We start from the raw sequence: 26821 nt of genomic DNA on the forward strand, positions 1-26821 counted from the left end.
GGTCCCCACAGCCCCGCCCCGATGTGGCTCCGCCCCCCAAGACACCCGGACAAAACGCCCATGACCCCGTGCCCCCCCCCCCAGTGCAGTCCTGCTCCAACCACTCGGGATTCCCCTGAGGTTCCCCAAGACGGAGCCGGGGGGCAGGAGGGATGGGGGGGGGGCTTGTGGGGGGATGGAGGGGTCTCCGCCCATCGCTGCACCTTTGAGCCTGGAGCTTTTTGGGGTGCAAACGTGCCTCTATCTTATCCAAAATCACCAACATTCTGCTTTTTTTTCAGGAAACGCCCGAGTTTGGGGATCAGAAAAGTATCCGCAGGACGAACATTTTCCCACGCAGGGCATGGGGGGGTCCCTCTCGGCCCCCCAGTTCACCCCAAAATGTGGGTGCTGTGGGAAGGGAAGGGGGCTCGGCAGGAGCAGGAGCCCCAAACCAGAATTGCCTTGTTCTGGTGTCGAACTAAAAACATCCTCCAGGGGGGGTGGGGGGTGGCCGCCCCCCCGGCCTCGGCCCCACAGGGCAGTGGGTGGGCTGGCAATGAAGGTGAGGTGTACCCGGCTACAGCTGGGGGGGACACACGGACATCGGCACCCACAGTCTCATGTGTGGCAGGGGGCACGGCAGGATGGATGCCGGTGTGGGGCAGGGGGCACAGATGGATGCCTGGTGTGGGGCAGGGGGCACGGGTGGATGCCTGGTGTGGGGCAGGGGGCACGGATGGGTGCCCGGTGTGGGGCAGGGGGCACGGGTGGATGCCTGGTGTGGGGCAGGGGGCACGGGTGGATGCCTGGTGTGGGGCAGGGGGCACGGCAGGATGGGTGCCCGGTGTGGGGCAGGGGGCACGGGTGGATGCCTGGTGTGGGGCAGGGGGCACGGGTGGATGCCTGGTGTGGGGCAGGGGGCACGGCAGGATGGATGCCGGTGTGGGGCAGGGGGCACAGATGGATGCCTGGTGTGGGGCAGGGGGCACGGGTGGATGCCTGGTGTGGGGCAGGGGGCACGGCAGGATGGATGCCGGTGTGGGGCAGGGGGCACAGATGGATGCCTGGTGTGGGGCAGGGGGCACGGGTGGATGCCTGGTGTGGGGCAGGGGGCACGGCAGGATGGATGCCGGTGTGGGGCAGGGGGCACAGATGGATGCCTGGTGTGGGGCAGGGGGCACGGGTGGATGCCTGGTGTGGGGCAGGGGGCACGGATGGGTGCCCGGTGTGGGGCAGGGGGCACGGGTGGATGCCTGGTGTGGGGCAGGGGGCACGGGTGGATGCCTGGTGTGGGGCAGGGGGCACGGCAGGATGGGTGCCCGGTGTGGGGCAGGGGGCACGGGTGGATGCCTGGTGTGGGGCAGGGGGCACGGATGGGTGCCTGGTGTGGGGCAGGGGGCACGGGTGGATGCCTGGTGTGGGGCAGGGGGCACGGGGGGATGCCTGGCGTGGGCCAGGGGGCACGGATGGATGCCTGATGTGGGGCAGGGGGCACGGGTGGGCGCCTGGCATGGGGCAGGGGATGCTGCTGCTCGGAGCAGGGCGCTGGGACCCCCCTTTTGCTCTGCAAACTGGCCCCCAGCCTGGCCGGCCGCCCCCTGAGCACGAGGAATGCGGGGGGGGGGCTCAGGCTGCGGGGCAGGCGGTGGCCCCCGGGCAGGGCAGCATCCTGCCCTCGGCAGGGGTGCGGGTGCTGCCCGGGCCCCCGGCCGGTGCTTATGGGCCATTTGCAGATCGTCCGTGTCCCTCTGTCCCCACCGCCCCGCCCCTGCCCCCGGGACAAACCGCCGCTAACCACCCCACCCCACCCCCACCCCCCCCCGAGGCCAGCCCCGAGCCAGCTGCTGGCTGGAGCCGTGCAGCCCCCCGGGTGAGGAGGGGGGTGCTCGGGGGATTTTTGGGGTGTCCCTCCCAGCCGCACCCCCTCCATGTGCTCCCCTTGCCCTGCCCCTCAGCGGATTTCGCTCCCAGCTCTTCGTCCCAGCCTTCCTCCTCCTGGGGGGTCACCCTCAGGCAGGACCAGCAGGAGGGATGTGGAGGCGGGGGGGGGGGGGGGTCTCCCCAAAAATCCAGGAGCGTATCATCCCCATCCCACAGCTGTGGGAGCACTGGGGGGAAACACCCCTCCCCCCGGAGAAACCCACCTCCCCCCCCCCTACCCGAGCCGCCACCACCATCCACTGGCAAAATAACTGGGGCTGAGCTGCCGCCACCCCAGCCCCCCCCGGAGGGTGAGGTTGGGTTAAATGAATCCCCCGGGACCCCCCAGTTGTCCCCAGCACCGGTGACAGTGATGGTGGTGTGCCGGCATTTGTCTCCTTGGGCCTTCGGGGGGGGGGGGGGGGGGGGGGGGGTTGGGCATCCCCGCATGTCCCCAGCCCCCCGGGGAAAAGAGGGTCTATGGGGAGCGTGGGGGTGGGATGGGGGTGGCAGATGGTGAATGGGGTCGCTGAGGGTCACAAGGCAGCCGAGGGTTCTGAGAGACGCGAGGCTCCTGGGGTGGCTGAGGATCCCAGGGTGTCCAAGTGTCCCGGGGCAGGTGAGGGGTCCTGGGGTGGCCGAGGGTCCTGGGGTGGCCGTGGGTTGTGGGCCGTCCAAGGGTCCCCAGGGTGTCCAAGGCTCCCAGGGTGGCTGAAGGTGCTGGGGTGTTTGACGGCCCTGCCACCCCTTCCCCGCCGCAGGCTCATTTCCCACCCTTCCCCTCCCCCGTGGCCGCTCTCCCCCCCCCCCCCCCCGCCTCCCCCCCCAGCTGCTCCTGCCCCCGGGGCTCCCGTCCCAACGCACCGTCCCTGCTCCCCGGCCCCAGCCCTGTGCCCCCCAGGACCCGCTGCCGGGGTGCGGCAGCCGGGGCAAAGGCCGGCTGAGGGGATGGGGCCCTGGGGCGCAGCAGCGGCTCCTCACTTGGGCTGCGCAGTGGCCAAGTGTCACGTGTGACACCTTTGAAGGACTCCACCTCAGTATCTATCGCCTCCTCCATCTCATGGACCTCCTATCCCACTGTCACCTCCATCTCATGGACCTCCTATCCCACTGTCACCTCCATCTCATGGACCTCCTACCCCACTGTCACCTCCATCTCATGGACCTCCTACCCCACTGTCACCTCCATCTCATGGACCTCCTATCCCACTGTCACCTCCATCTCATGGACCTCCTACCCCACTGTCACCTCCATCTCATGGACCTCCTACCCCACTGTCACCTCCATCTCATGGACCTCCTAGCCCACTGTCACCTCCATCTCATGGACCTCCTATCCCACTGTCACCTCCATCTCATGGGCCTCCGGTCCCGCCTGTCCAGCTAGGATGCCCTTAATTATCACATAACGGGGCAGAAGCATCTTGGGAACATCTTGGGAAAGGAGTTGCAGTGAGGTTTTGCCTCCAGAACACCAGTTGCCTTCTGATGGCGACCTTCAAACCCATTGTGGAGGCTCTCCTGGCTCTGTAGGACATACAAAAAATATTGGGAAAGACCCCAAAACTGCAGCCCTGCAAGTCCTGCTTGTGTACTTGGGGTCCTGCAAAGCTGGGGGTCACCTGAGGAGTGGGATGGTCACTTTCACGTGCCCCATGCCAGGAACCAGCCACATCCTCACTCCTTCGTGGGCTCATGCCATGTTATTTATCTCCCAGCCCGGGGGATGTCAGGAAAAGGAAGACTTTAAGTGATAATTTATGTTTTTTAGCAGCCCAGGGCTCGCACAGCCCCCCAGACACATCTGGACCCTGCACAGGGGGGCTCTCCCCACCACATCTGCCCGTGGAGCAAGGAGCTGCCTGGGGAGGGGCAGGCGTGCACTCCCCATTCAGCACATGGATGGAAATGTTAATTAAAAGCAGGGTAATAAAACATCTGGAGGACTGGGAGCCGGGAAGGGGCAGCCGGCACGATCCCCTGCAGCTGCCTCTCGCTGTTCCTTGAGAAACTTGGGCAGGGGGGACCGGGGTCACCAGTTATTTAGATGTTACAAAAGCCTTTTCATGGAGTATTTCAGGCAAAGCAACTGAAGAACCTTTGTGGAGCGGAGCAAGGGGCTGCTGGCCTGGCGGGGGGGGCGGGGGGGACAGACTTGTGACCCCCGGGGACTGGGCATCTGGGGACTGTCCCCGGTGTCTGGTGAAATGGGGAGGTGTACCTCCGTCCAAGACTGGGGTTCGTGTTCAGGCAGTGGGCGATGGGATGGGATGAAGCCAATATGGCTTGGAGATGCTGGGTGAAGCCCCGCTGGGTACCACTCCCACAGCCGCTGGGGTGACAGGCAGGATGAGCACCCACCCCACCCGTGTGTCCCCGGCACAGGGCATGAGCCCAGCCTGGAAGAAAAAGGGGAGCAGGGGGTGGGTGTTCCAATGAATCTGTCCTCCAGGCTTGCTTGGGGCACTGTGGTAGGACCCTGGGGGTGCTCGTGGGGTGGGGTGGGGAGTCCTCTCCAAGTATCCGGCTGATGGGGAACAGGGTCACCCTGGTGGGACGGGGACACCTGGGCAGGTCAGGGACACCCAGGTGTGGTGGGACACATGGGTAGGATGGGGCCATCTCCATGGGATGGGCGGGATGGGGGCTCTCCTGTTACATGGAGGCACCCAAATGGGATGGGGGAACCCTGGTAGGGTGGGGGCACCTTGGGTGGGACAGGGGCACCCAGGTGGGATGGGGGGACACAGATGGGATGGGGACACCTGAATAGGATCAAGCAGGGTAGGGACAGATTAAGCAGGATGGGGGCACCTATATGGGAGAGGGCACCCCGGGTGGGATGGGGGTCTCAGATGGGAGGGCGCACCCTGGGTGGGATGGGGGTCTCAGATGGGAGGGCGCACCCTGGGTGGGATGGGGGGACCCAGATGGGAGGGGGCACTCTGGGTGGGATGGGGGGACTCAGATGGGATGGGGTTTCCTGGGTGGGATGGGGGGACTCTGGACAGGGTGGGGGGACCTGGGCAGCATGGGGGGGAACACAGATGGGATGGGGGACCCTGGCTGTGCCAGGGAGCTCCTGGCTGGGATGGGGGGTACACAGATGAGATGGGGGGCCCTGGTCGGGGTGTTGTGGACACAGATGGGAGGGGGTCCCTGGCTGGCATGGGGAGCCCCCGACGGGATGGGGGGGGGGGGGGGGCACAGATGAGATGGGGATCCCTGGCTGAGATGGGGAGGACACAGATGAGATGGGGGGCCCTGGCTGGGACGGGGAGCCCCGGCCGGGATGGGGGGGGACGGACGACACAGAAGGGGTGGGAGTCCTTGGCTGGGACGGGAGCCCCGGCCGTGGCGGGGACACGCTGTCGGCCGCCGCCCCGTGGGCGCTCGGCGGGGCGGGCGGCGGGGCCGGGACCGGTGGCGGGGCGGGCGGCGGGGCCGGTGGCGGGGCCGGGGCCGGCGGCGGGGCGGTGCGAGGGCCCTGCCCTGCCCCACGGTGTCGGTTTGCAGCCGGGCTCCTCCTCCCCCCGCCGCCCCGCGCATTCCCGACCCTCCCGGGCGGCGGCGGCGGCGGCGGCGGGGGCCCGGCGGTGCCGGAGCGGGGCGGCGGTGCCGGACCCCCACCATGCCGCAGCTGGAACCGGCGGGGGGGGACGACCTGGGGGCCCCCGACGAGCTCATCGCCTTCCAGGACGAGGGCGAGGAGCAGGACAAGGGCGCGGGGCGCGGCTCGGCCCACGGGGACCTGGACGAGCTCAAGTCCTCCCTGGTCAGCGAGACCGAGAACCGGGGGGGCGGCCCCGGCGCCGGCCCCGGCCCCGAGGTGAGCCCGGCGGGCGGCGGGGGGGAGCGGGGGCGGCCGACCCCCGCCCGGCCCCGCTCACCGCCCTCTCCCCGCAGGCGGAGCGGCCCCCCCAGCCCCGGGAAAGTTTCCAGAAGCCGCGGGACTATCTGGCAGAAGGTACCGGCCGCGCCGCCGCCCCCCGCGCCCCCCGCCCCGGCCCCCCCCCGCCCCCGGCCCCGGCGCGTCCCCCGGGACCGGCCGACACTTCGCAACTTCTTTGTTTCCGCCCCCGGCTGCGGGCGGGACCCCCCCGTGGCCGACCCCCCGTGGCCGCTCCCCTCCCCCCCCCCCCGCCGTGTCCACGTCCCCCGAGCCCCCCGTGTCCGCCCCCCCGTGTCCGATCCCCCCCGTGTTTTTCCCCCCGTGTCCACTTCCCAGGACCCCCCCGTATATGACTCCCCCCCCCCCCCCCCGAATCCGATCCCCCCCGTGTCCACTTCCCAGGACCCCCCTGTGTCCGCCCCCCCGCCGTGTCCATCCCCCCCGTGTCCGCCCCCCCAGGACACTCCTGTGTCCGCCCCCCTCCCCGTGCCCGCCCCCCCCTCCGTGTCCACTTCCCAGGACCCCCGCGGTGTCCACCCCCCCCCCGCCGTGTCCGCCTCTCCTGTGTCCTCCCACTCCTCCCCCCGCGTGTGCCCTCTCCCCCCGTAGGAACCGGTCCCGACCTTCCCCCGCGGGAAGCCTGGCCCCCCCCATCCCCGGTGACCGGCTCCCGGTCGCTCCTCCACGGGGGGACCGGTGCCCACCCCCCCGGGGAACCGGGCTCGGGAGCCCCCCGCAGCCGGGTCCTTTTCGGGAGTGACCAGCACCGGGACCGCCCCCCCCAGGAACCCCGGGGGGCCACCGGTCCCGGGAACCCCTTGCCACCAGCCAGACCCCCACCCCTCTGCAACCGAGACCCCCCCCGCCACTAGGACCCCCCGGAAGAACCAAGGACCCCTCCAGGGACTGGGGCACCCCCAGAGGGACCTACCCATGACCCTCCCTACTTACCCCCTCCTCCCTCCGTCGGAGGACCCCCCACTTTGTGGGTGCACCCTCCCCCCGCCTGACCCCCCCTCCCTTCTCTCCCCAGTGGTCAGACGACAACAAGATGGGGTTTTTTTTAAGGGGCCCCCCTACCCCGGCTACCCCTTCCTGATGCTCCCCGAGCTGGGCAGCCCGTACCTCGCCAACGGAGCTCTCTCCCCCGGTGGCGCCCGCACCGTAAGTGCCCCCGCGCCCCCCCCGGAGCCCCCCCCCCGCCCCCCCTCGGGTCCTGTGAGGCTCCGGCCAAGCCCCGTCCTGAAGGCAGCAGCTGCTGCTGCTAAAAAAGGTAGAAATCAGGTTTATTCCCCTTAGTTTTGGTTCAGTTTGTCCCTTCGGGGTGTGTGTTTGTGTCCCCGGGGGTGTTGGGGAACTGGGGGGCTCTCCCCGGGCACCGGCCCCGAAACCTGACCCCGAGCTGCGCCGCTTTTCTTATTTAAAAGCCCGCCCCCCCCCCTTTCCCCCGGCTTCTTAAAGCCCTTAATGGGCTGACATTGTCTGTCCCGGCCGCCTGCGGGGACCCGGAGTGAGCGCAGTGAGCGAGCGCTGGGGGGGGGCAGGTGGGAGCGGGACCGACCCCCCCAGCCTGAGCATCCCTCAGCACCCAAAGCAGCCCGAACACCAACCTGGTGGGGGGCTGCAAAGCTATTAGAAATATAAACCTATTTCAGAAATTAAACCTATTTCAGAAATTAAACCTATTTCAGAAATTAAACCTATTTCAGAAATATAGACCTATTTTGGAAATATAAACCTATTTTGGAAATATAAACCTATTTTAGAGACATAACCCATCCCACCCACAGCCCTCATCTGCCTCAGTTTCCCCTCCTGCTCCCCTCGCCACATCCCGCGGGGTTCCCTGTGCTGGGGGGGATGCGCCGTGGTCCCCGCTGCATCCCTCTGGCTCCGCTGGGTGCGTCTCGCTCCGGAGCGGTGGCGGTGACACGCGACAGGTTAAGGTGCGATATTTGCCCCGGCTCTATAGGAAGCTGCGTCACCATATGGAATGTCGGATGGCTCACAGTCGCCGGTGGGGACCTTGCTTCTGGGGGCGTCGCGCGGGGTGTCTGTGGTTTGGGGGCGTTCTTGCTTTTGCGTTACTGGGAGCAACTGGTTTGAATGGTGGTTGGGTGTCAGTGCTGGGGCGGGGGGCTTGGCTATGAACCTCCTGCACCGGGCTGGGCCGGACAGAGGTTCTATTCCCAATTTGTCACTTTTGGTGTTGCTGTGCGTTGGAGATGATGCACAGCTGGCCGCGATCCCAAATACCGGCGAGGCATAAGGAATAATTAAAAGGGACTGGGGCTGGGATTCATAGAAGACGGCCGCTAACGATGATTTAATGAATCCCAGAAAGGGGGGGTTAATTAAAAGGGGCTGGGCAAGGAGCCGATGTTGCGTCCCGGGTGTTTTGGACCCAGGCTGGTGCTGAGCCTGGGGAAGAGCTGGAGGGATGAGTGCGGACGGGAAAGCCCCGATCGGGGCCAAATCCTGCCGGATTGGGGCGTTTCTGTGCGGGGCTGAGCCCAGGGTGCCGAGTGAGCGAGCGAGGGGCGTGGGGGGGCAAGTGCGGGGTGCTGGCAGGATCTGGCGGGTGCTCAGCACGGCTTGGTGCAGCGGGGGATCTGGTGCAGCTGATTGCCTTGTGTCGCCGGGGCAGGATGAGGCCCCGTCAGACCCTGCGGCCACTCGTGCAATGAAAGTGTCTGAGCTCTGCGCCCGTCACAGCCCCCCCTTCCACAGGCTCCCACTGGAGTGGCAGCGCAGGGATCCCCTGGATCCCGGGATCCATCATGCCAGCAAGCCCAGACCAGGTCCAGCCGGGCACAGCATCCCTGAGTCCATACAGGATCTGGCTGGGCACAGCATCTTTGATTCCATACTGGATCTGGCCGGGCACAGCATCCTTGATCCCATACTGGATCTGGCCAGGCACAGCATCCTTGATCCCATACTGATCCGGCCGGGCACAGCATCCTTGAGCCCATACCGGATTTGGCCAGGCACAGCATCCTTGATCCCATACTGATCCGGCTGGGCACAGCATCCTTGAGCCCATACCAGATTCAGCCAGGCACAGCATCCTCGATCCCATACCGGATCTGGCCAGGCACAGCATCCTTGATCCTATACTGATCCGGCCGGGCACAGCATCCTTGAGCCCATACCGGATTCGGCCAGGCACAGCATCCTCAATTCCATACTGGATCTGGCCAGGCACAGCATCCTTGATCCCATACTGATCCGGCCGGGCACAGCATCCTTGAGCCCATACCGGATTCGGCCAGGCACAGCATCCTCAATCCCATACCGGATGTGGCCAGGCACAGCATCTTCGATCCCATACTGGATCTGGCCAGGCACAGCATCCTTGATCCCACACTGGATCCGGCCAGGCACAGCATCCTTGAGCCCATACCGGATCCGGCCAGGCACAGCATCCTCGATCCCATACTGGATCCGGCCAGGCACAGCATCTTTGATCCCACACTGGATCCGGCCAGGCACAGCATCCCTGCACAGCAGCATCGCCCAGGGGCCCTGAGCCCTGCACCGACAGATCTGCCGCCCGCCCTCAGCCCGGGAGGCTTCGAGGCAAGACCCAGCACGTGAGGCGCAGAGGTGGTAGGAGGCAGGAGGCCACCAAGCAGCCCTGGGAGCTTTGTTTTCCCATTTCCTTCTTTTTTTCCCCCAGCCATTGGAGGAAATGAGCTGATCAGCAGGATCCGGCCATCCCGGTGGCGGTGGCATCCTTGCCATCCCTCAGGCAGGGTGCTGCGGATTGAACCACCCAACTCTACCTCATGAAAAAGGAAGATTTTTGGGGAAAAAGCCCCCAAACCCAAATCACCTTGGTGCCCCAGGGGTGCCCTGGAAGTGCCCAGGAGCTTCTCCGAGGGGGCAGCGGGCAGGCGAAGGATGCTGGGGATGGCTGTGTCCATGGATGTAGGTGTTGGATCCAGCGGTGGTGAAACCGCTGGAGGACTTTTGTGGAGTCACAGGCAGGTGTGCCGGCCCTTTTGCATCTCTCTGCTCCAAAATATTTAGAAATCTGCAGAATAGTTAGAAATCGTGATACCTTCATGCACCCCAAACCAGAAGCGCCTCCATTCCCATGAAGACCTGCTGGGAACCGAAGCGATGGGATGCTCCTGCCCTTTCTTTAGGTTAAATCCCTTTGCTCTGGGATCACCTGTGGTATTTCTGAACGGGACCCTGAAATGTGGGGGGTGTCCCCCCATATCACTTTTCTGGCGATTTCTACCAGGGTGCTGTTTTCTGAGGCTCTGCTAAGCCAGCCGAGGAATTTGGCAGGGTTTAATGACAGCGTTGCCGTTGGGAGCAGCGTTTTGGCCTGGTTTTCCCCATGGGGGTACCGGGAATCAGGAACTGGGGACCCCTGAGACTGGGTTTGACTCCCTGGGATCATCGGAGCCACAATTCCCAAAAATACAAAGGTACCCAAGGTGGGATGGAAAGGAAAAGCTCTGGGCACACACCGGCACCGCGGCCTGGATGGATGCAAACCCCTGTTGCTGCCATGCCAGATCCATCCCATCGGGATCATTTGGAGCCGGCGTCTTTTATCCCAAGCCGGGACCAAGCCAGATCCATATCTGGGCAAAATCTCACCCCAGCGTCCTCCAGCTCGGGGAGGGGCAGGCGGGGAACCGGCCGCTCAGCATCCCCAGACTGGGCATGGCACCGCTAGGGAGGCAAAGGTGAGACCACACGTTGGCGGTAAGAAGAACCTCGCATGGGGTTGTTATTATTTCCCCCAAAAAAGCAGTTTAACCCCAGGAATTCAAGTCTGGAGGCGAGTATTTGAATAAAGCCGAACCTTCCTCGGGCGTGGAAATTCAGCTGAGGCACCCAAACAGCTCCCCGCACCCTGCAATGATGCTACGCCGGTGTAATTAGTGCACGCCGCTGTAATTAATGCGCATCATCGGGTGGGGGTCCAAAATAAATGAGGAAAAAAACCATAACCTGGGCTTGTTTCGGCTTTTTTTTCCCCATCCCTGAGATGAGCTCGCGATCCCTGTGCAGGCTGCAATACAGAGGCATATCTGTCTGCAAAAGAAAATATATCCTCTTAAACACGCGGCTGCCAAGAAAAATGATTAAAATACAGATTTTTGGCAAGAAAAAGGGTTGCTCCGAAAACCGGGCGGGTCTTGCCGGAGGCTCCAGCGGCAGCTCTGGCTGAGCTGGGAGGGTTTTGGCATGTGCTGGTCGGGATGCAGGATGGAGGTGTTGGGATGGGGGTGGATTTTTTTCGGCTGTGGGGGCTCTTGCTCGGCGTCATCTGACCGTGGCGTTTGTCCTCAGCCAGTCGAGCTCCGGGCGTCTCCTTGGGGTTTGCTGGTTTAGTTTGGGATTTCCCCCTCCTCCCCAGCAGTGCAGGCTTTCTTCCCCACCTGGAAAATATTAAGGAAAAAAGGCTTTTTCGCACTTTTTGGTTTCTTCATCTCAGCCCATGCAGCTGCCGGGCCAATCACATCCCTTCCGGCAGTGCACCCTTCCCGTGCCTCAGTTTCCCCACTCCAAGGTGCTCCTGCCTGTTGAGCCTTCACACACAATGGCCCCTTTATGTCTCCTCCTTAATTATGCTATTCGGCTAATTACCCTGGGTGTTTTTTTTTAGGGGCTAAATGAGACCTACAGGAGGTTTCCACTAACACCCCCCCCCAACTTCTCCCTCCTCCCTCCCTTTTCCAACACGATTCCCAAATTAAAGCAATGAAGTAAGTGCTCCGGGCGACTCTCATAAGACCTGGTTTTGTTAAGGGGACTTAACGCGCATTCATCATCTTTCTGGTATTCTGAGCAGCTGCTTTTCATTAGTTTTTCTTCCTTGAAGTCACTGGTGGGAGCAGGGGAAAGAGGAACCCAAAGAGAAGCGCCCGGGCGCATCCCAGCTGGAGGAAGAGGAGGGTTAAGGGCAAGGGGAGGTTGGGCTTGCACCATGTCCGTGCTGGTATCCTGGTATCTGGTATCAGGGTGTGAGGGTGTTCTGGGGGGAGGGGACGGGCTGGGGTGTGATGGGCTGGTTGTAGGTGCCCCAGGGAGGAGGAGGAGGAGGAGGAAGGGGTGATGGTGATATGCGGCTTCACAGCTTGCTGCTTTTTTGGGGTGTGTTTTGGCAGCGATGTCACCTTGCGTGTGCACCCTGAGAATCCTCAAGCCCTTGGGATCTCTGAGCCCCAGGAATCCTGCCTGGAGCTGTGGCAGAGGGCAAGGGAGGTCTGCAGGCAGAGATGCCAGGTGAGCTGGTGTCCCATGGGTGCTGCCAAGGGGTGCAGGACCCCCTTGGTGCTCCCCCAAGCGTGGGCACAGCATCACCCAGCAGGATGCAGAGATGCATCTCCAGAGGTGTCAGCCCCTAAATGATGGGGTTTGTAGCCAGCAGGGGCGCAGTGCGGTGACGGGACCCTCTTCACCCCACATTTCTGTGGCAGCATGGCTTCGCATGACTTTTTCCATCATCCTCATACCTTGGATTGGATTTTAAACATTTTACATGTGCAAAAGTCCATTAAAACACCTTCCCTGGCTGGACATCTCATGTCGCGTCTCCCCAAGACCAAGGATGTTCCAGGGGGGCTTTGGAGCCATTGGGATTTTTTTTTTTGCCCGGGCAGGGATGAGTCCTTTGCACCCACTGGGATCCCCCCGGCGCTGATGCAGCCGCTGCCTGAATGCGGGATGAATGGAGCCATTCAGCGTGATGGACTGGAGCTGAAAGCTGCAGACAAAAGCCTCGGGGCAGCGGGGAAAACTTGTTGCCGCCAGGTTTGGGGAGCAGGGAGGGAACCGCCAGCGGTCAGGGTCTCAGGGTCTCAGCTTGCGCCAATCCTGTCTTGCTTAGTGGCCGGGTGTGTGTGCGAGGGATGCTTGGGGCATCCACAGAGAAGGGATGCTCGGGGCATCCCCCTGTGGAGGATGCTTGGGGCATCCCTGTGCCGAGGTCACTTTGGGAGGAGGCTGAGCCCTGTGGGCTCCCTGAGAGCTGGCTTGGGCGGTGTCCTGGCATCACTCCAGCCCCCGCAAGCCTCATCCCGCTTCCTTCAATCCCTCCCATCCCGCCTTTCCTCTCACTGCCTTCCTCTGCGAAGCTGCAGTCAGGGCCAAGCTGTTCAGCAGATGCCACCAGCATCCCCAGTTCGGTGACACGGGGGTCTGTGGCTCAAGATAAGGTCAGCTTTAAGCACTGCCTCTCCAAGCTCACCCCAAATGGGGTTTAATTTTCAGCTCCCAGCCACTTTTTCTTGTTTCCCATCCCAGCGCTGTTGGCATTTCCCACCCGGTTTGTGCTGGTGGCAGCATGCCGCTGGCTGATGGGTTTGGGCTGCATCACGGGAGTGGCTGAGCATCCTTTACCAAGGGGTTGCAAACTCCCAGTGCCGTACCCATTCCCACCCCCAAATCACTGTCCCCACCTGGGACAGCCTTTGCCTGGCTTGTGTCATCCTGGGAATGCCAGGAGGGGACACTGTGTGCTGTGGGGACAACCCAAGACACAGCATCGTGCCCCATATTGCCTCTTTGCAGCCTGTTAAAAGCCCCAGACCCCGATGGGAAAAGAAATAACCCCACCAGGAGTCTTTGGGGTTCTCCTTGATGGGATGCAGGGATGCAGGAGACCCCCCAAAATGTCTCATCCCTGCTGGAAACCACCATCCCAGCATTTGTAGGCAACATCTGGAGGAGATTATTTGGCTGGGAAGCGGCTTAGAGGGGAGCGAGGCGTGGAGGGGGGGTGAGGATTTATGGCTTGTTTCTTGGGCTGTAAATCCCAGCTATAATTGGGATTTCTCCCTCCCTAATTATCCGTGGGGAAGAACGCAGCAGCTCCCCGCGTGGGGATGCAGGACGGGAGATGGGCCGCGCAGGGCTGGGGTGCTGTTTGGTTTTCCCCTTTTTCTTTGGCATTGAGGTAATTTATTCGAGCTCGAAGGACACCCGATACCCAGCGCAGGAAGGCAAGAAACTGGGTCCCCTCTTCCCATTTGTGTCCGGCCCTGTCTTCATTTCCAGCTCCAAGGGGACAGAATTCCCTGTGGCTGGTGCAGTGTTGGCCTGTGCACTTTCCTTTTCCGAGTCCCCAAGTGGGACTCGCTTTCCATGTCCCATGGTTGTCTTCAAGAAGGAGCTTTTTATCCCTTTTTTCCCCCCTCCCCCCTTCCCCCCCTTTTTTTCCCCACGTTTCCCCCCTTTTTTCCCAGTTTTTCCCCCACTCCTCCCCTTTTTCCCCACCCTTTTCTCCCCTCCTTTTCTTCCTTCCTCCCTTCCTCCTGTTTTTTTCCCCTTCCTCCCTCCCTCCCTTTCCCCATTTTCACCCCCTTGTTTTGGGCTCAGGACAGGAGCTGCAGGACCCACCCCCCCCCCCCCCCCCCCCCCCCGTCACTTTCCACCAAAACCTCCTTTGCAGCACCCCTGGGTTTGCAGCCCTGGGACCTCCTGCCGGGGAGGATTTGGGGGTTTTTCCAGCTTTTTGTTCCCAGGCACACAGTTTTATGGAATCAGATGATGTATCAAGCCTAGAAAACCCATTTCTCTCAAAACTTGCATCTCTCTGTGACCCCCGGAGCTGTTAGGAGCCAAATTTGGCTGGTTTTATCCCAAAAGTGCTGGTGATGCTGCTCGGCGCCAGGATCTTGGGATGCTGCAGGACCAGAGCATCCACCAGCCAGACAAAGATTGTTGGGAGCTCTGTTAAAACCCCATTTGCTGCCCCGATGCTTGGCCTTTTCCGTCTGCCCCAGCACGGTTTTGGGATGTATTTTGGGGAAAAAGGGCTGGAGCGGAGGCGGGAGGGGGAAGGGCGACCTGTCAGTTATCCCGCAGCTGTGTAAACAGGCTGGGAGTGAGGAGGGCTGGGGGGATCGGCGGGGGCTGCACGGGGCTGTGTTCAGGCTTGCCGAGCCCGGAGGCTTTTCAAAGCCCCAGGAATTTGGGCTGGAGAAGGGGATGGTGTGGGGATGGGCGATTTGGGGTCACCCCCCCCCACCACCCACCCCAGGCTGCTCTGGGGGATGGAGGTGGCATGGGAGGGATGGCCAGGAGGGGTGGCCAGCAGGATGCTCGTCAGGTCGCCCGTGGGGTTTTGGGGATGGGGATGATGTGGCTGGGTGCCGGCATTGCGTGAATCTTCTCTGCGGTGCTGGCGGTTCCTGCAGGGTCATCTCTGGGCTGGAGCGCGTGCAGGCAAAGGGAGAAGCCAGCACAGAGCCTGGCACCTGCGGGTTGTGTTTTATCCAGAAAAATGGCAGCTTAGGTCCCAAACAGACCTTTTCTCTCCCAAAATGAGAGGCCAGTGGCCACCAAGCCTAAGCCTTCGAGCCCAGCGGAGAGGAGCCCACTGTGACCCTGTGCTGTCTCACTGGGATGCACGGTGTCTGGACAAGTGATGCTGGGATGTGCAGTACTGGGATGCACAACGTCAGGAGGACAGGCAGTACCTGGAGGTAGCAGCAGGATGGGCAACGCTGGGATATGCAGTCCTGGGGCGTGAGGTGCTGGGAGATGCAACGCTGGACACTGAGGACTGGGACACATGGCAGGGCATGGAACACCGGGAGTCGAGATGCTTTGATGTGCAACACCGTGGCACACAGCGCTGGGACATGAGATGCTGGGGGTCACAACACCAAGGGACGCAACACCAGGACACACAACGCCGGGGCATGCAACACCACGACAAAGAGTGCTGGGACATCCGATGCCGGGATGTGCAATCCTGGGACATCCAACGCTGGCGTGTGCAATCTGGGGACATACGATGCTGGGGTGTGATGCTGGGGCACACAATACCAGGACACACAGCATCGGGATGCGCAGTGCTGGGATATGCAGCCCTGGGACACGTGTTGCTGAGACACACAACCCTGGGACATGCAATCCTGGGAAAGACGCTGCCAGGACATACAACACCAGAACACACGATGCTGGGTCATGCCACGGTGGGACACGCAACACCAGGACATGAACAGGGGGACACTTAATGCCAGGCCAGGCGATGCTGGGACACACAGAGCTGGCCCGGCCACCAGCCAGGAATTTTCCAGCAGCACTTTTCCCCTTTCCCAGGGAAAACATCTCAGCCAGGATCGAGCCCTGTGCACGGAAGAGGAGAGGAAATCCGCTCATTAAGGCCCCTAATTGGGCATTAGGGGATCCCACAGCATTTGCACCTCCTCCCCTAGCACCGCACAACCCCCTGGCACGCCACTGCCACCTCTATGGCACTGCCATGCCACCGCCACCTCCGGCTGCTGAGGCCACCGGGTGGCCACCGGCAGGGGCTCCCCCCAGCCTGGGGAGGGGGTGGACATGGACAGACAGACAGACAGGAGACTTCACTGTGGTTCTGCCGCTCCGGCAGGGAAGGGGTTAACTCCCTGCTTTTAATTGGGGGGTGGCTGGTAACGAGGAACCAGAACTTGCTCTAATCTCTCTGGAATGTGACCGATTTTCAACTATTTTCTTCTTTTTTTTTCTTTTTCTTTACACCCCCCCACCCCCCCTTTTTTTTTATAATAGTTCCAATCTGCCGCTCGCGTAGTTCCACACGTGGTGGTACAGTGGGAGCTGTGTCCAAGCTGGGGCCAAGGGGAAGGGGGGGGGGGGGGGGCTTCATTTTTCCACATTACCACTGAACCGTTCGCCAGCTCCCCCCCGCTTTGTATATTTTGAAAGGGTCCCCCCCTTCCTCTCCCCTCCCCGGCCTCCCGAAACAGCTTCAAAATGAGAAGCAGCCTTTTATACACCCGGCCTTTCCCCAGCCGCCGTCCCCCAGCGGCTTCTCCGCTTACAGAATAGACGAGAAAGCCCCCTTTGTGATGGGGGCAGCGGGCAGGGGACAGCGAGGCGGAGCTGAAGGCGCCTGTCAGGGATGCAGGGGCATCTCCTGCCTGGCCCCGGCTCGGCCCCGGGGATGGTGGGGGACCACGTGTAGCAGCATCCTGGTGCGGTGGTAGGGATGGTGGGGCACCACGTGCGTCATCCGAGTGTGGCTATGGGGATGCTCAGGGCATCGTGGTCTTGGAGCGGTACAGCCACAGGGAGGTTGGGGTGTCCTGTGTGTCACCCTGGCGTGGCTGCAGGGATGCTCCGGGCACCTCATGCATCACCCCAGGCACGTCACGGGGGTATTGGGACGTCTTGTGTGTCACCCTTGCGCAGCCGTGGGGATGCTCAGGGCATCTGGTATGTTGTATTGGCTTGGCACAGCCATGGCGACATTGGGGTGTCCCCTGTGTCACCCTGGCATGGCTGTAGGGATGCTCTGGGCACCTCGTGCATCGCTCTGGGTGTGGACTTAAGGATGTTGGGACATGTTGTGCTTCACCCAGACATAGCCATGGAGTTGTCCAGGGCTCATGCGTTGCCCTGTGTACCACTGCGGAGATGTCGGGATATCTCATGCATTGCCACGAGGATGCTCAGGGCACCGTAACGCATCACTGTGGGATGGCTGTGGGCATCCCAGGTTGGAGCACCCTGTATGTTGGACCAGTACAGCCACGAGGATGTCAGGGCACGTCCTGCACTGTCCTGGCATGGCCACAGGAATGTTCAGGCACCTTGTCCATTGTCCTGGCACGGCCATGGGGATGTTGGGGCATCTTGTCCATCGTCTTGGCACGGCCATGAGGGTGTTGGGGCACCTTGTCCATTGTCCTGACACAGCCACAGGGATGCTCAGGGCACCTTGTGCATCACCCCAGCGTGGCCATAAGGGTGCTCGGGGCACCTGGTGCGTTGCCCTGGCATGGCCGTGGAGATGCTCAGGACACCCTATGCATTGCCCTGCTATGGCCGTGGGGATGCCAGGGCACCTCACACACTACTGCAGTCACGATGCCACCGCAGCCAGCCCGGGAGCGTCTCCAGCCAAAACCCTCTCCCGGTCCAGGAGACGCTGCAGCCTTGGTGGCACGGGCCGGCAGCGGCAGCGCTGGGCTGTTTGGAACCAGCCCGGAGTTGTACGGCAGCCAGAGCTCGGGGCTTCCCCGCTGCAGATTTGGAGGATGCATCAAAGCCAGCACTTCAGGAAATGGCTCCTACTGTACTGGGGAGCGCAGGGTGTGCGGCAGGTCACGGCTGAGCCCGCGCAGGTCACGGGGCCGCTCGCATACCAGGCGTGCTCTGGGCACGCATGGCACCCTGGCGCCCTGCCTCCTCTGCAGCCAGCCTTTGGAGTGGCCGAGGGCTGGATCCAGTTATGGCTCCCCAGCACCCACAGGTCCATCCTGCCGCTGTTATCCCGGCAGTGCCAAAAACCTCCCTGGGGAGAGCACACGGAGGCACTGGGAGCGGGATGCTGGAGCATCCCTGTGCGTGGGGCGGGCATGGGCGAGCAGCACTGCGTGGCACCCGGTGTAGGCGGTGAAGTAGGGTTTTGGGGGATCCCCTGTGCTGGCGCTGTGGGAACGGGTGGGTCATGGGAAATCCTCTCAGGCTACGCCGGGACCACGCCGCGGCTGGGGGGGGTCCCTGCGGTGCCCTTGCGGCCTCGCCGTTGGCACGGGGTGGCCCCCGTGGCTCGTGGGCTCTCAGCACGCCCCGGTGGGAGCGTGGTGGCCTCACCCGGCTCTGTTGGGCTACTGGGAGGGGTTTGGGGGGTTGGGGTGTATCCAGAGGCACAGGGTGCCCGGTGGCATGGGGCTGAGCATCAGCTGGGGGCGTGCTGCAGGGGTGCTGGAGATGGAGGAGGGATACCGGGGATGGAGGGAGGATACTGGAGGTGCCAGAGACTGGAGATGTGGGGAGAGGGGGTACTGGAGGTGAAGCGCGGGATACTGGGGATGGAGGCGGGGATGCTGGAGATGGGGTGGGTGATACTGGAGGGTGGATGGGTGATACTGGAGATCGAGGAAGGGATACTGGGGATAGAGGGGGGGATGCTGGGGAGCAGGGGATACCGGACAATGAGGGGGGTACTGGAGATGGAGCGAGCAATACTGGAGATGCAGGGGGGATACTGGCGGTGCAGGGGGGGTGCTGGAAATGCAGGAGGGGATGGAGGTGCAGGAGGGGATGCTGGAGATGCAGGAGGGGATGCTGGAGATGAAGGAGGGTATGGAGGTGCAGGAGGGGATGCTGGAGATGCAGGAGGGGATGGGGTTGTAGAAGGGGATGCAGGGGGGTGCTGGAGATGCAGGAGGGGATGGGGGTGTAGGAGGGGATGCAGGGGGGTGCTGGAGATGCAGGAGGGGATGGGGGTGTAGGAGGGGATGCAGGGGGGATAGTGGACATGCAGGAGGGGACGCAGGGGGGGAAAGCAGGAGGCGATGCAGGGGGATACAGGACACTTAGGGGGACTGCGGGAGGCAATGCGGGCAGGGATTCATCTGTCCAGCCGTGGAAGAGTTAATGCTCCCTGCAGCTCCTCGCTGGGTTTTCCTTCCAGCTGCTTCGGATCAGGAAGATTTGTACGGTGGGGAAATTCCTGCACGCAGCTGTGGCCTGTCCAGGCCACATTCCCCAGCCCCAGCATCTTGCGGGACTGGACGCGCCCCCCCCGCCCTCCCCCCCCCCTCCGCCGTCTGCCGGGAAATGCCTCCGGCCCCCTCCGCCGAGAAACAACACAAAGCACCTTTCTTTCGGGGGCTGCTTACGTCGGAGGCAGACCCATGTGTTGCAGCAAGGTTTAGCCCAGGGAGAGAGAACACCCTCCTAAAAGCCCCATATTTGCCCCCCACCCCTCATTGCAATATGGGGCTGGTTTCTTGCGCTCTGGCAGTTTGGGGTTGGTGCTGGTGCCCCGGGGACCAGGAGGGCACCTCCCGACACAGGGACCACCCCGGGGCTGAGCCCCACGGGCGATTTGCAGCTTGTGCTGTGCTGTGCCAGGTGTCACCGCATCCCAAGAAGTCTGGGTTTGGGGTAGGGAGAGGCGTCATCGGCGCAGGCAGGTGGGGAATTGCGGGGAGGGGGTGTGGGGGCTTGTGGCTCCTCAGCGGGACTGCACCATTTGGGGCAGGGATTTGGGATTTAGGATTTGGGGCTTTGCACCATTTAGGACAGAGATTTGGGATTTGGGATTTAGGATTTGGGGCTTTGCATCATTCGTGGGGTCCGTAACGGCCCCATGTGCCCCCAGAACCCCTTTGCCACCTGCCCACAGTGTCCCCGCGGGTTGGGGTATCCCTGGCTGAGCCTGGGGCTGGGGCTGGGGTGGGGGGTGGGGCCGGGGGTGTTCCAGGGCTTGCGGAGGGCATCAGCCCGACTCTCCTGCAGTACCTGCAGATGAAGTGGCCACTGCTGGACGTGCCTGCTGGCGCCACGCTGAAGGACAGCCGCTCGCCCTCACCCGCACATTTGGTAAGAGCAGCTGAATCCCACAGGAGTGATGGGTTTCCCAGGGGGAAAACCTCACTCTGCCCCTCCGTGATGCCGATACGATGCCCGTGGCGGGGCTTTTTGCGGGGGTGGCTGTTGTTTTGCACTCCCATGTGCTCTCCCTGGCTGCCCCACAGTCAAACAAGGTCCCGGTGGTGCAGCACGCCCATCACATGCACCCGCTGACACCGCTCATCACCTACAGCAACGACCACTTCTCGCCAGGCTCACCGCCCGGCCACCTCTCACCGGAGATCGACCCAAAGACGGGTGAGCACAGGGTGGGGGCACACGGCGTCGGCCGAGCTGAGACCTGTTGGGGTGAGCACAGGGATGGTGACGGTACCAGTGCGGTGCTGGTGGCGGGGTGCTCTCCGTCCGATGGTGCCTCTCTTCCTGGGGGTTTTTCACAGCCTGGTCCCTGGGTGGTGGGAAGGGGATGGGTCCTCACCCGGTTGCAGGGTTGGTTGGGGTGCGTGGGGATCCCTCCAGGTCTCCCGTGTGGTTGTCTCAGCATCCTCTTCCCATGGTCCAGATGGGCAGGTGGATGCTTGGAGGAAGATAGGATGCTTGGCAGCAGGCAGGATGCTGGGAGGGATGGGGTGCTCAGAGAGCGGTGGGATGCTTAGAGGGAGGTGGGATGCTTGGAAGGAGACTGTGTGCTCAGGGACAGGTGCTCAGGGGAAGACGGGGTGCTCAGGGCCTGCCACGTCTGTGTTTTGACACTGCTTCGCTTTCATCCCTCACTTCCTCTGCAGGAATCCCTCGGCCGCCGCACCCATCCGAGCTGCCCCCTTATTACCCGCTGTCACCCGGAGCCGTGGGCCAGATCCCGCACCCGCTGGGCTGGCTCGTGCCGCAGTAAGGATGGACTCAACCTGGGCTGGGGGCTTGCTGCCTCCTCTGTGTCCCTGTCCCCGGGCAGGTCCCATCAGCCCCTTGTCCCCCTGAGACCCTCCTCTTTTTCCCACTTTACCCACTTCTTCCCCTGCGAGCTCAGTGGGATGCCGAGGGCTCCCGTGGGGGTTGGGAAGGGAGGGGCTCACCACCGCTGGAAATTTTGGGCATCTTCAGGATGGAGATTGGCTGGAGACTGGTCCAAGGGCCCCCATGAACTGGGGAGGGGTATTTTTTCCACTAAAGCTTGTGCGTTTGCAGGCAAGGACAGCCCGTGTACTCAATCCCTCCCGGCGGCTTTCGGCACCCCTACCCTGCCCTCGCCATGAACGCCTCCATGTCCAGGTGGGTCTCGGCAGGGATGAGGGACCCTCCCTGGGCATCCCAGAGCTGGCAGGGTGTTTTTTGGCTGCTTCCCTGAAGATGATGCGGGATTCATCCCTACAGCAGCGCCAGCAGCGGGTGTTCCTGGGGAGATCCCTCCTCCGCACAGGCACAGACCAGCCCCAGGAGGTTGTGGTGGCCTCCTCTGCCATAAATCCCCCAGGAGGGTGCGGATGGTCCCCATGGGTGGGTAGAAAGTTCAGGGCATTGCTTAATTGGGTCCGTGTTACCATCCTGCACAAGCTGGGGTGGGATCCAGTGTAAAACCAGACCCCACACTGGGCTGAGGCTGGTGGTCCCTGAACCCAGGAGGTTCCCAGGAAGGTTTGGGGTGGAGACTGGGCGCTGTTGGTGCCCACGGGAAGCTGACGAGCCTTCCGCTCCCACTCCTCCACTGCAGTTTGATGTCCAGCCGTTTCTCCCCGCACATGGTCCCACCACCCACCCATGGGCTGCACCCCTCAGGCATCCCGCACCCGACCATCGTCTCGCCCATCGTGAAGCAGGAACCCACCCAGCCCAACATCAGCCCCGGAGGCAACTCGTGAGTGGGGGGCGGGATGGCCCCGGGGGCAGGAGCTTGTCTCCTGCGTGCCCTGCATGGTGCAGAGTGGGTCCTGAGCCACCATCCTGCTCGTTGCAGGAAATCCCCCGTCACTGTGAAGAAGGAGGAGGAGAAGAAACCCCACATCAAGAAGCCGCTCAATGCCTTCATGTTGTACATGAAGGAGATGAGGGCCAAGGTGGTGGCCGAGTGCACGCTGAAGGAGAGCGCCGCCATCAACCAGATCCTGGGCAGACGAGTATGGGCATTTCCCTTGGCCCTGGCTTTGCACCCGCATGCTGCCCCGTTTGTGACCTTAAAATGGCTTTCAGCCCCCTTTGCTCCACCTCACCCCATGACTCAGTCTCTTGACCTGGGGCATCACCCAGGAGGTCGCTGGGAGCTGGTGGGGACCTGGGTGGCAATGGGATGGGGTGAGCTGGGAGCTCTGTGGCCCCAGGGCGGCATGTCCTCAGGGCCAGCCGTGCGGCTTCGGGATTTGCAGCATGACCTTGGGATTTGCAGCGTGGATTTGGGGTTTGCAGCGTGGCTTTGGGCTCTGCAGCTGGGCTTCAGGGTTTGCAGCGTGGTCTCTTCTCGCCCCTGCAGTGGCACTCGCTGTCGCGGGAGGAGCAGGCAAAGTACTATGAGCTGGCACGGAAAGAGCGGCAGCTGCACTCCCAGCTCTACCCGACGTGGTCGGCACGGGACAACTATGTAAGTGTGGTCCCCCAAGCCCCGTGGCCGCGGGCACTGGCCGGGGCGAGGTCTCCCCTCCTGTCCCCTTGCCAGGTTCCCGGATGGCCCCTCTCCGGGGACTGTGGCTGGTGGGAGGTTGCTTGCTGTGCTTGGGGAGGTCAGTGGTTGGGGTCTGGGGGTGGGTGATGGCGCTGAGTCCTAGGGATGCTCTGTGACCGTCAGTGGCTGCTGCATCCCTGTGAGCTGCTCTGGGGCACCGGCAGCCCCATTTTTCATCCATCAAGCAGCACCTAAGGGCAGTCAACCACTTTGTGATATCTTCCAGGGCAAGAAAAAGAAGAGAAAGCGAGAGAAGCTGGCCCAGCAGCAAAGCCACGACACGGAGAGTGAGTATCCCCCTGCCAACCTCCCCTGCCGCTGGGTCTCAGCCACTCATGCTGTCCTCCGTTGTTCGCAGGCTCGCTGGCATCCAAGAGCAAGAAGCCGTGCGTGCAGTACCTGCCAGCCGAGAAGCCGTGTGACAGCCCTGCGTCCTCCCACGGCAGCATGTTGGATTCACCCGCCACGCCGTCGGCCGCCCTGGCATCCCCGGCCGCGCCGGCTGCCACCCACTCGGAACAGGCTCAGCCCCTCTCGCTCACCACCAAGCCAGAGGCCAGGGCGCAGCTCACCGTGCATTCAGCCACCTTCCTCTCGGGCAAAGCCACCTCTTCTTCCTCCTCCTCTTCCTCCTCTTCCTCCTCCTCAAGCCTCAGCAGCCCGCCCTCGCTCCTCTCCAGACCCATCCCCTTCACCTCGGTGCCCTCCACGGCTCTCCTGTCCTCGCCTCCGTCCTTCGCAGCTGCCATCCCATCCCCGCAGGCTGCTTTGGCCGTGCTGCAAACGCAGCCCCTTTCCCTGGTCACCAAACCTGCTGACTAAGGGAAAAACTCGTCCCCCCTTGTCCCATCCTGTCCGTCCCCTCCCTGCTGTACATTGCAGAAGCCACAATCAAGATTCAAATGCAGCCAAAACCATTATTGGTCAATATTTGACCCTTTCTGAACTCTTCTGTAAGCAGACTCTGGAGGAAGGGGCTTTCTGCTCAGAGCTGCTGCCAGCAGTCAACCTAAAGACCGTTTTTATTAAAAAAAGGAAAAAAAAGGAAAAAAAAAAAGGAAATAAACCCTCCACCAGCTGCAGATGATGCAAATCTCCTGCGAGCTGACCGTGGGCACGAGCCGAGTGCCCGTTGCTGCCGCAGGGCACGGTGATGCCGACGGCCCAGCGCTCGTGTGCATGGGCATGCCGGCCCCAGGTGTGGTGGGTGCCGAGCTGGGGCCGGCGCACCATCCCAGAGGCAAGAGCTGAAACACCGGCTACCGACCCAGTGCCTCTGGGTGCTCCCACGTTCTCCTGTCTTGTGGCTTTGCTCGCAGCCACGGTGATTGCCTTCGCTCCATCCTGGCCAGGAGCTGGATCCTGCCCTGAGGATGCTGCACCGTCGGCCCTGCTCCTTCCCGTGGTCATGCTGGGGTGGGCAGGATCTGGGGCTGAGCCCTGGGTGGGGGGGGTTTCCCCTTGAAACCCTGTTATTTTTCACAAAAGGAAATAAAACTACAGCTGCAACTCGCTGCGTGAGCGTGGTCAGTGGGGGAAGCACTTGCTCCTTGCCCATCGCCACCTTCTCCCCACCAGTGCTTGAATATCACTGTGCCCTGGGAGGCACCTCGGGATGGGGCTGCAGCCCAGCCCCAGCGCGGGGCACGGGGCCACGCACGGCCCCAGCCCAAAGGCGTCACCCAGACGCCATCATGGATGGGCACAGGATGATTTTGGGGTGGCCATCCCAAACCTGTGATGGAGCGAGCAGGCAGCGTATGGTTTTCTGGAAAGCTATGAGCAGCAGGGCGCACCGGGTAGGAAGACTGGGTCAGGGGGTGCCTGAGATGCCAAGGAGTGCGAGTTACTGGTGTGGAACTCACGGCCAGGAACTGCAGGGTGCCCTGGGCCTGCTCCTTTCGAACATGAATGAAAAGACAGGAGGAGAAAGGACCTGCACAAAAAGCAACCCAGGGTCACCCAGTGGATTTTCAACTGATCTTTAGGTCTCGGTCAGTTCAACACTTGAACTAATCAAGCTAATCAAGACTCTTCCATCTCACTATATTTTTAACAGGAAAAAAACCCACTCTCTCAAAGTTTTCCTGTTGAAAGTTTCAATTTTGTTCTCTGTTGCAGATTTAATTCTGAGCTGCATCTGCCCAAAGTTGATTTGTGGTATTTATAGCCCTGTTTCATTCCCCTTTCTGATTTTCTTGGCCAGTTTCCATTTCCCAGGACCCAGCCTGCCTCCTCTCTACCTGCACCAGTGCTGTGCTGTGGGGACTGTGGTGTCCTCAGGTCCGAGGTGGTGGGCAACATCCAAACCATCACTATCAGTGATGGGCTGAGCCCTTCCCACGGCTCCTGGCCCTCCGGCTCTCAGGTTGGTGGGTGCTTTTGCTAATTTGGTGGAATAAATGACACCTTTGCCTCTTGTGACATTTCTCTTTTCCTTTCCAGTGCCAAGCTGGTGTGAGAAGCCACTGGGGAAGTATTTTTATAGCAAACTGGAGCAGCAGCAGATGTCCATCTGCCGGTAGAGGGAAAAAGGGACCATCTCGGTGTCTTGTCCTTAAGGAAGACGGTGTCCGCATTCACCAGATGTTGTGTGAGACGAGTGCGTGCCACGGGATGACGCTGGCATCTGTAACCCCAGCAGATGACACCTGAATCTGAGGATTCCTATTTCCATATTGGAGCTGGGCAGAACTACCAGAAAAGTACAGCCGAGTGATGCCCCCAGCTGTGGGTGCCAACAAAAGCACAGCCTCGTGCCCTTGCATGAGCACTAGGGACACATTTGGGGCAAACACTGGCTCCTGTAACCTTGCAAAAGCTCCAGATGACTTCTGCAAACAGTGACGGTACCTCCAGCAGGAGCACAGCTTCTCCCATCCAGCTGACAGCTTAAATTCACAGCTCAGAGCATCCCAGCTGGGTGGTAGCTCCTGAAATCACTGCTCTGAGGGGTCCCAGCTAGTTGAGAGCCTTGAGCAGTGAGAGGAGCCTGCAGCAGATCCAGCTCCTGTGTACCAGCTTCTTGGCGGTCACCACCAAAGCCTCAGAGCACAAGAAATTGCCTGGAGTATCTTTATTCGCTGTCACACCCAGGACAGCCCTGAACGTGGTAGGCGTTTCCGTTCCACACACAAAACTGTTTAAAGTTCTTGCTTTCAAAGAACAAATTTGTGAACGCTGGGATAGGGCACGATTCCTCTGCAACAGCCCCCAAGAGGACCAGCCACGATGCTTTAATTAATGGCATCCTGATAGCGTGTCGCGTGGTTGTGCGAGATCCAGGACTGAGAGGATTAGAGTGTCACCAAAAACGTGCGTGGCCATCATTTGAAAAGAGGCAAAACGTAGCTTTTTTTAGAAAGGCTGTTGCAAGAAACTGGTTTTCTGCGAGGAACGTCTGTATCACATGCAGCCTCACTCTCCCCAACACCGGGAGCAGGCTGCAGACAAACAACTTCTTGAATTAGATTTCATGGGAAATTAAAGGCATGAAGAGACCTGTCACAAGAATTAAAGTCTGAACCGGAGCCAGACAGCTTCAAACAGATGTTGGACTTCAGCAGGAGAATATTTCTTTGTTTTACTCGGCATTTTCCCATACAGAAAAGGAACATCTGTTCCGATGCTTTTGCAGTGCTCCTAAAGTGAGATAGGCTTGGATTATTCCCTGCTAGAAGAGAAGCAACTGGCCACTAAAGCCCCCTTGGCTTCGCTCCTCCTAGAGAAGAGGGCAAGACCAGCTAGGTGTTGCTCCGCTTCCAAATGAACACACTGAAGCTATCGTAGTTGAACCAGGCTGATTGTGGTCGCTGTATATCCTCATGCTTGCAGCAATATGGCTGGGTGAAAATGTTGCATTCAGACTGGTGAAACAATAGAAAACAGATTCCTTAGCAGGGTTTTCTTTGTCCTCTGGGAGGTGTTTCAGTAAGAGGAAAATTCTGGGGTTTGTCTTTGTTGCAGAAAAACCTGAATATCCAGTGTGTTTCTGTTTCGGCTGTTGTGTTAAGGAGGTCTGTTAGCCCCCTCCTCTTTTTTGGACAAGTTCTGGGCTAAATTTCTCA

General features: G+C 61.5%; 1 protein-coding gene across 1 annotated transcript; it reads left to right on the forward strand.

The window, feature by feature from the left end:
* Window positions 1-5424: 5424 nt before the first annotated feature.
* TCF7L1 (transcription factor 7 like 1) lies at window positions 5425-23820 on the forward strand. Its single transcript, XM_056362836.1, has 12 exons — window positions 5425-5731; window positions 5809-5869; window positions 6828-6958; window positions 20030-20113; window positions 20269-20401; window positions 20890-20992; window positions 21290-21373; window positions 21813-21956; window positions 22056-22215; window positions 22566-22673; window positions 22981-23041; window positions 23113-23820. Exons 1-12 carry the CDS (start codon window positions 5534-5536, stop codon window positions 23574-23576), a joined length of 1731 nt encoding a protein of 576 aa, XP_056218811.1. The 5' UTR covers window positions 5425-5533; the 3' UTR covers window positions 23577-23820.
* Window positions 23821-26821: the final 3001 nt, after the last annotated feature.

The sequence above is a fragment of the Falco biarmicus genome, chromosome 18 (assembly GCF_023638135.1).
Source record: "Falco biarmicus isolate bFalBia1 chromosome 18, bFalBia1.pri, whole genome shotgun sequence".
Classification (NCBI taxonomy): Eukaryota; Metazoa; Chordata; class Aves; order Falconiformes; family Falconidae; genus Falco; species Falco biarmicus.

Bases quoted from the DNA above. Each gene is read 5' to 3' on its own strand.
- TCF7L1 (XM_056362836.1), top strand. From the start codon at position 5,534: ATGCCGCAGCTGGAACCGGCGGGGGGGGACGACCTGGGGGCCCCCGAC. The intron at 20,402-20,889 runs GTGAGCACAGGG...CTTCCTCTGCAG, and splicing joins GGAGATCGACCCAAAGACGG to GAATCCCTCGGCCGCCGCAC. The intron at 22,674-22,980 runs GTAAGTGTGGTC...GATATCTTCCAG, and splicing joins GGTCGGCACGGGACAACTAT to GGCAAGAAAAAGAAGAGAAA.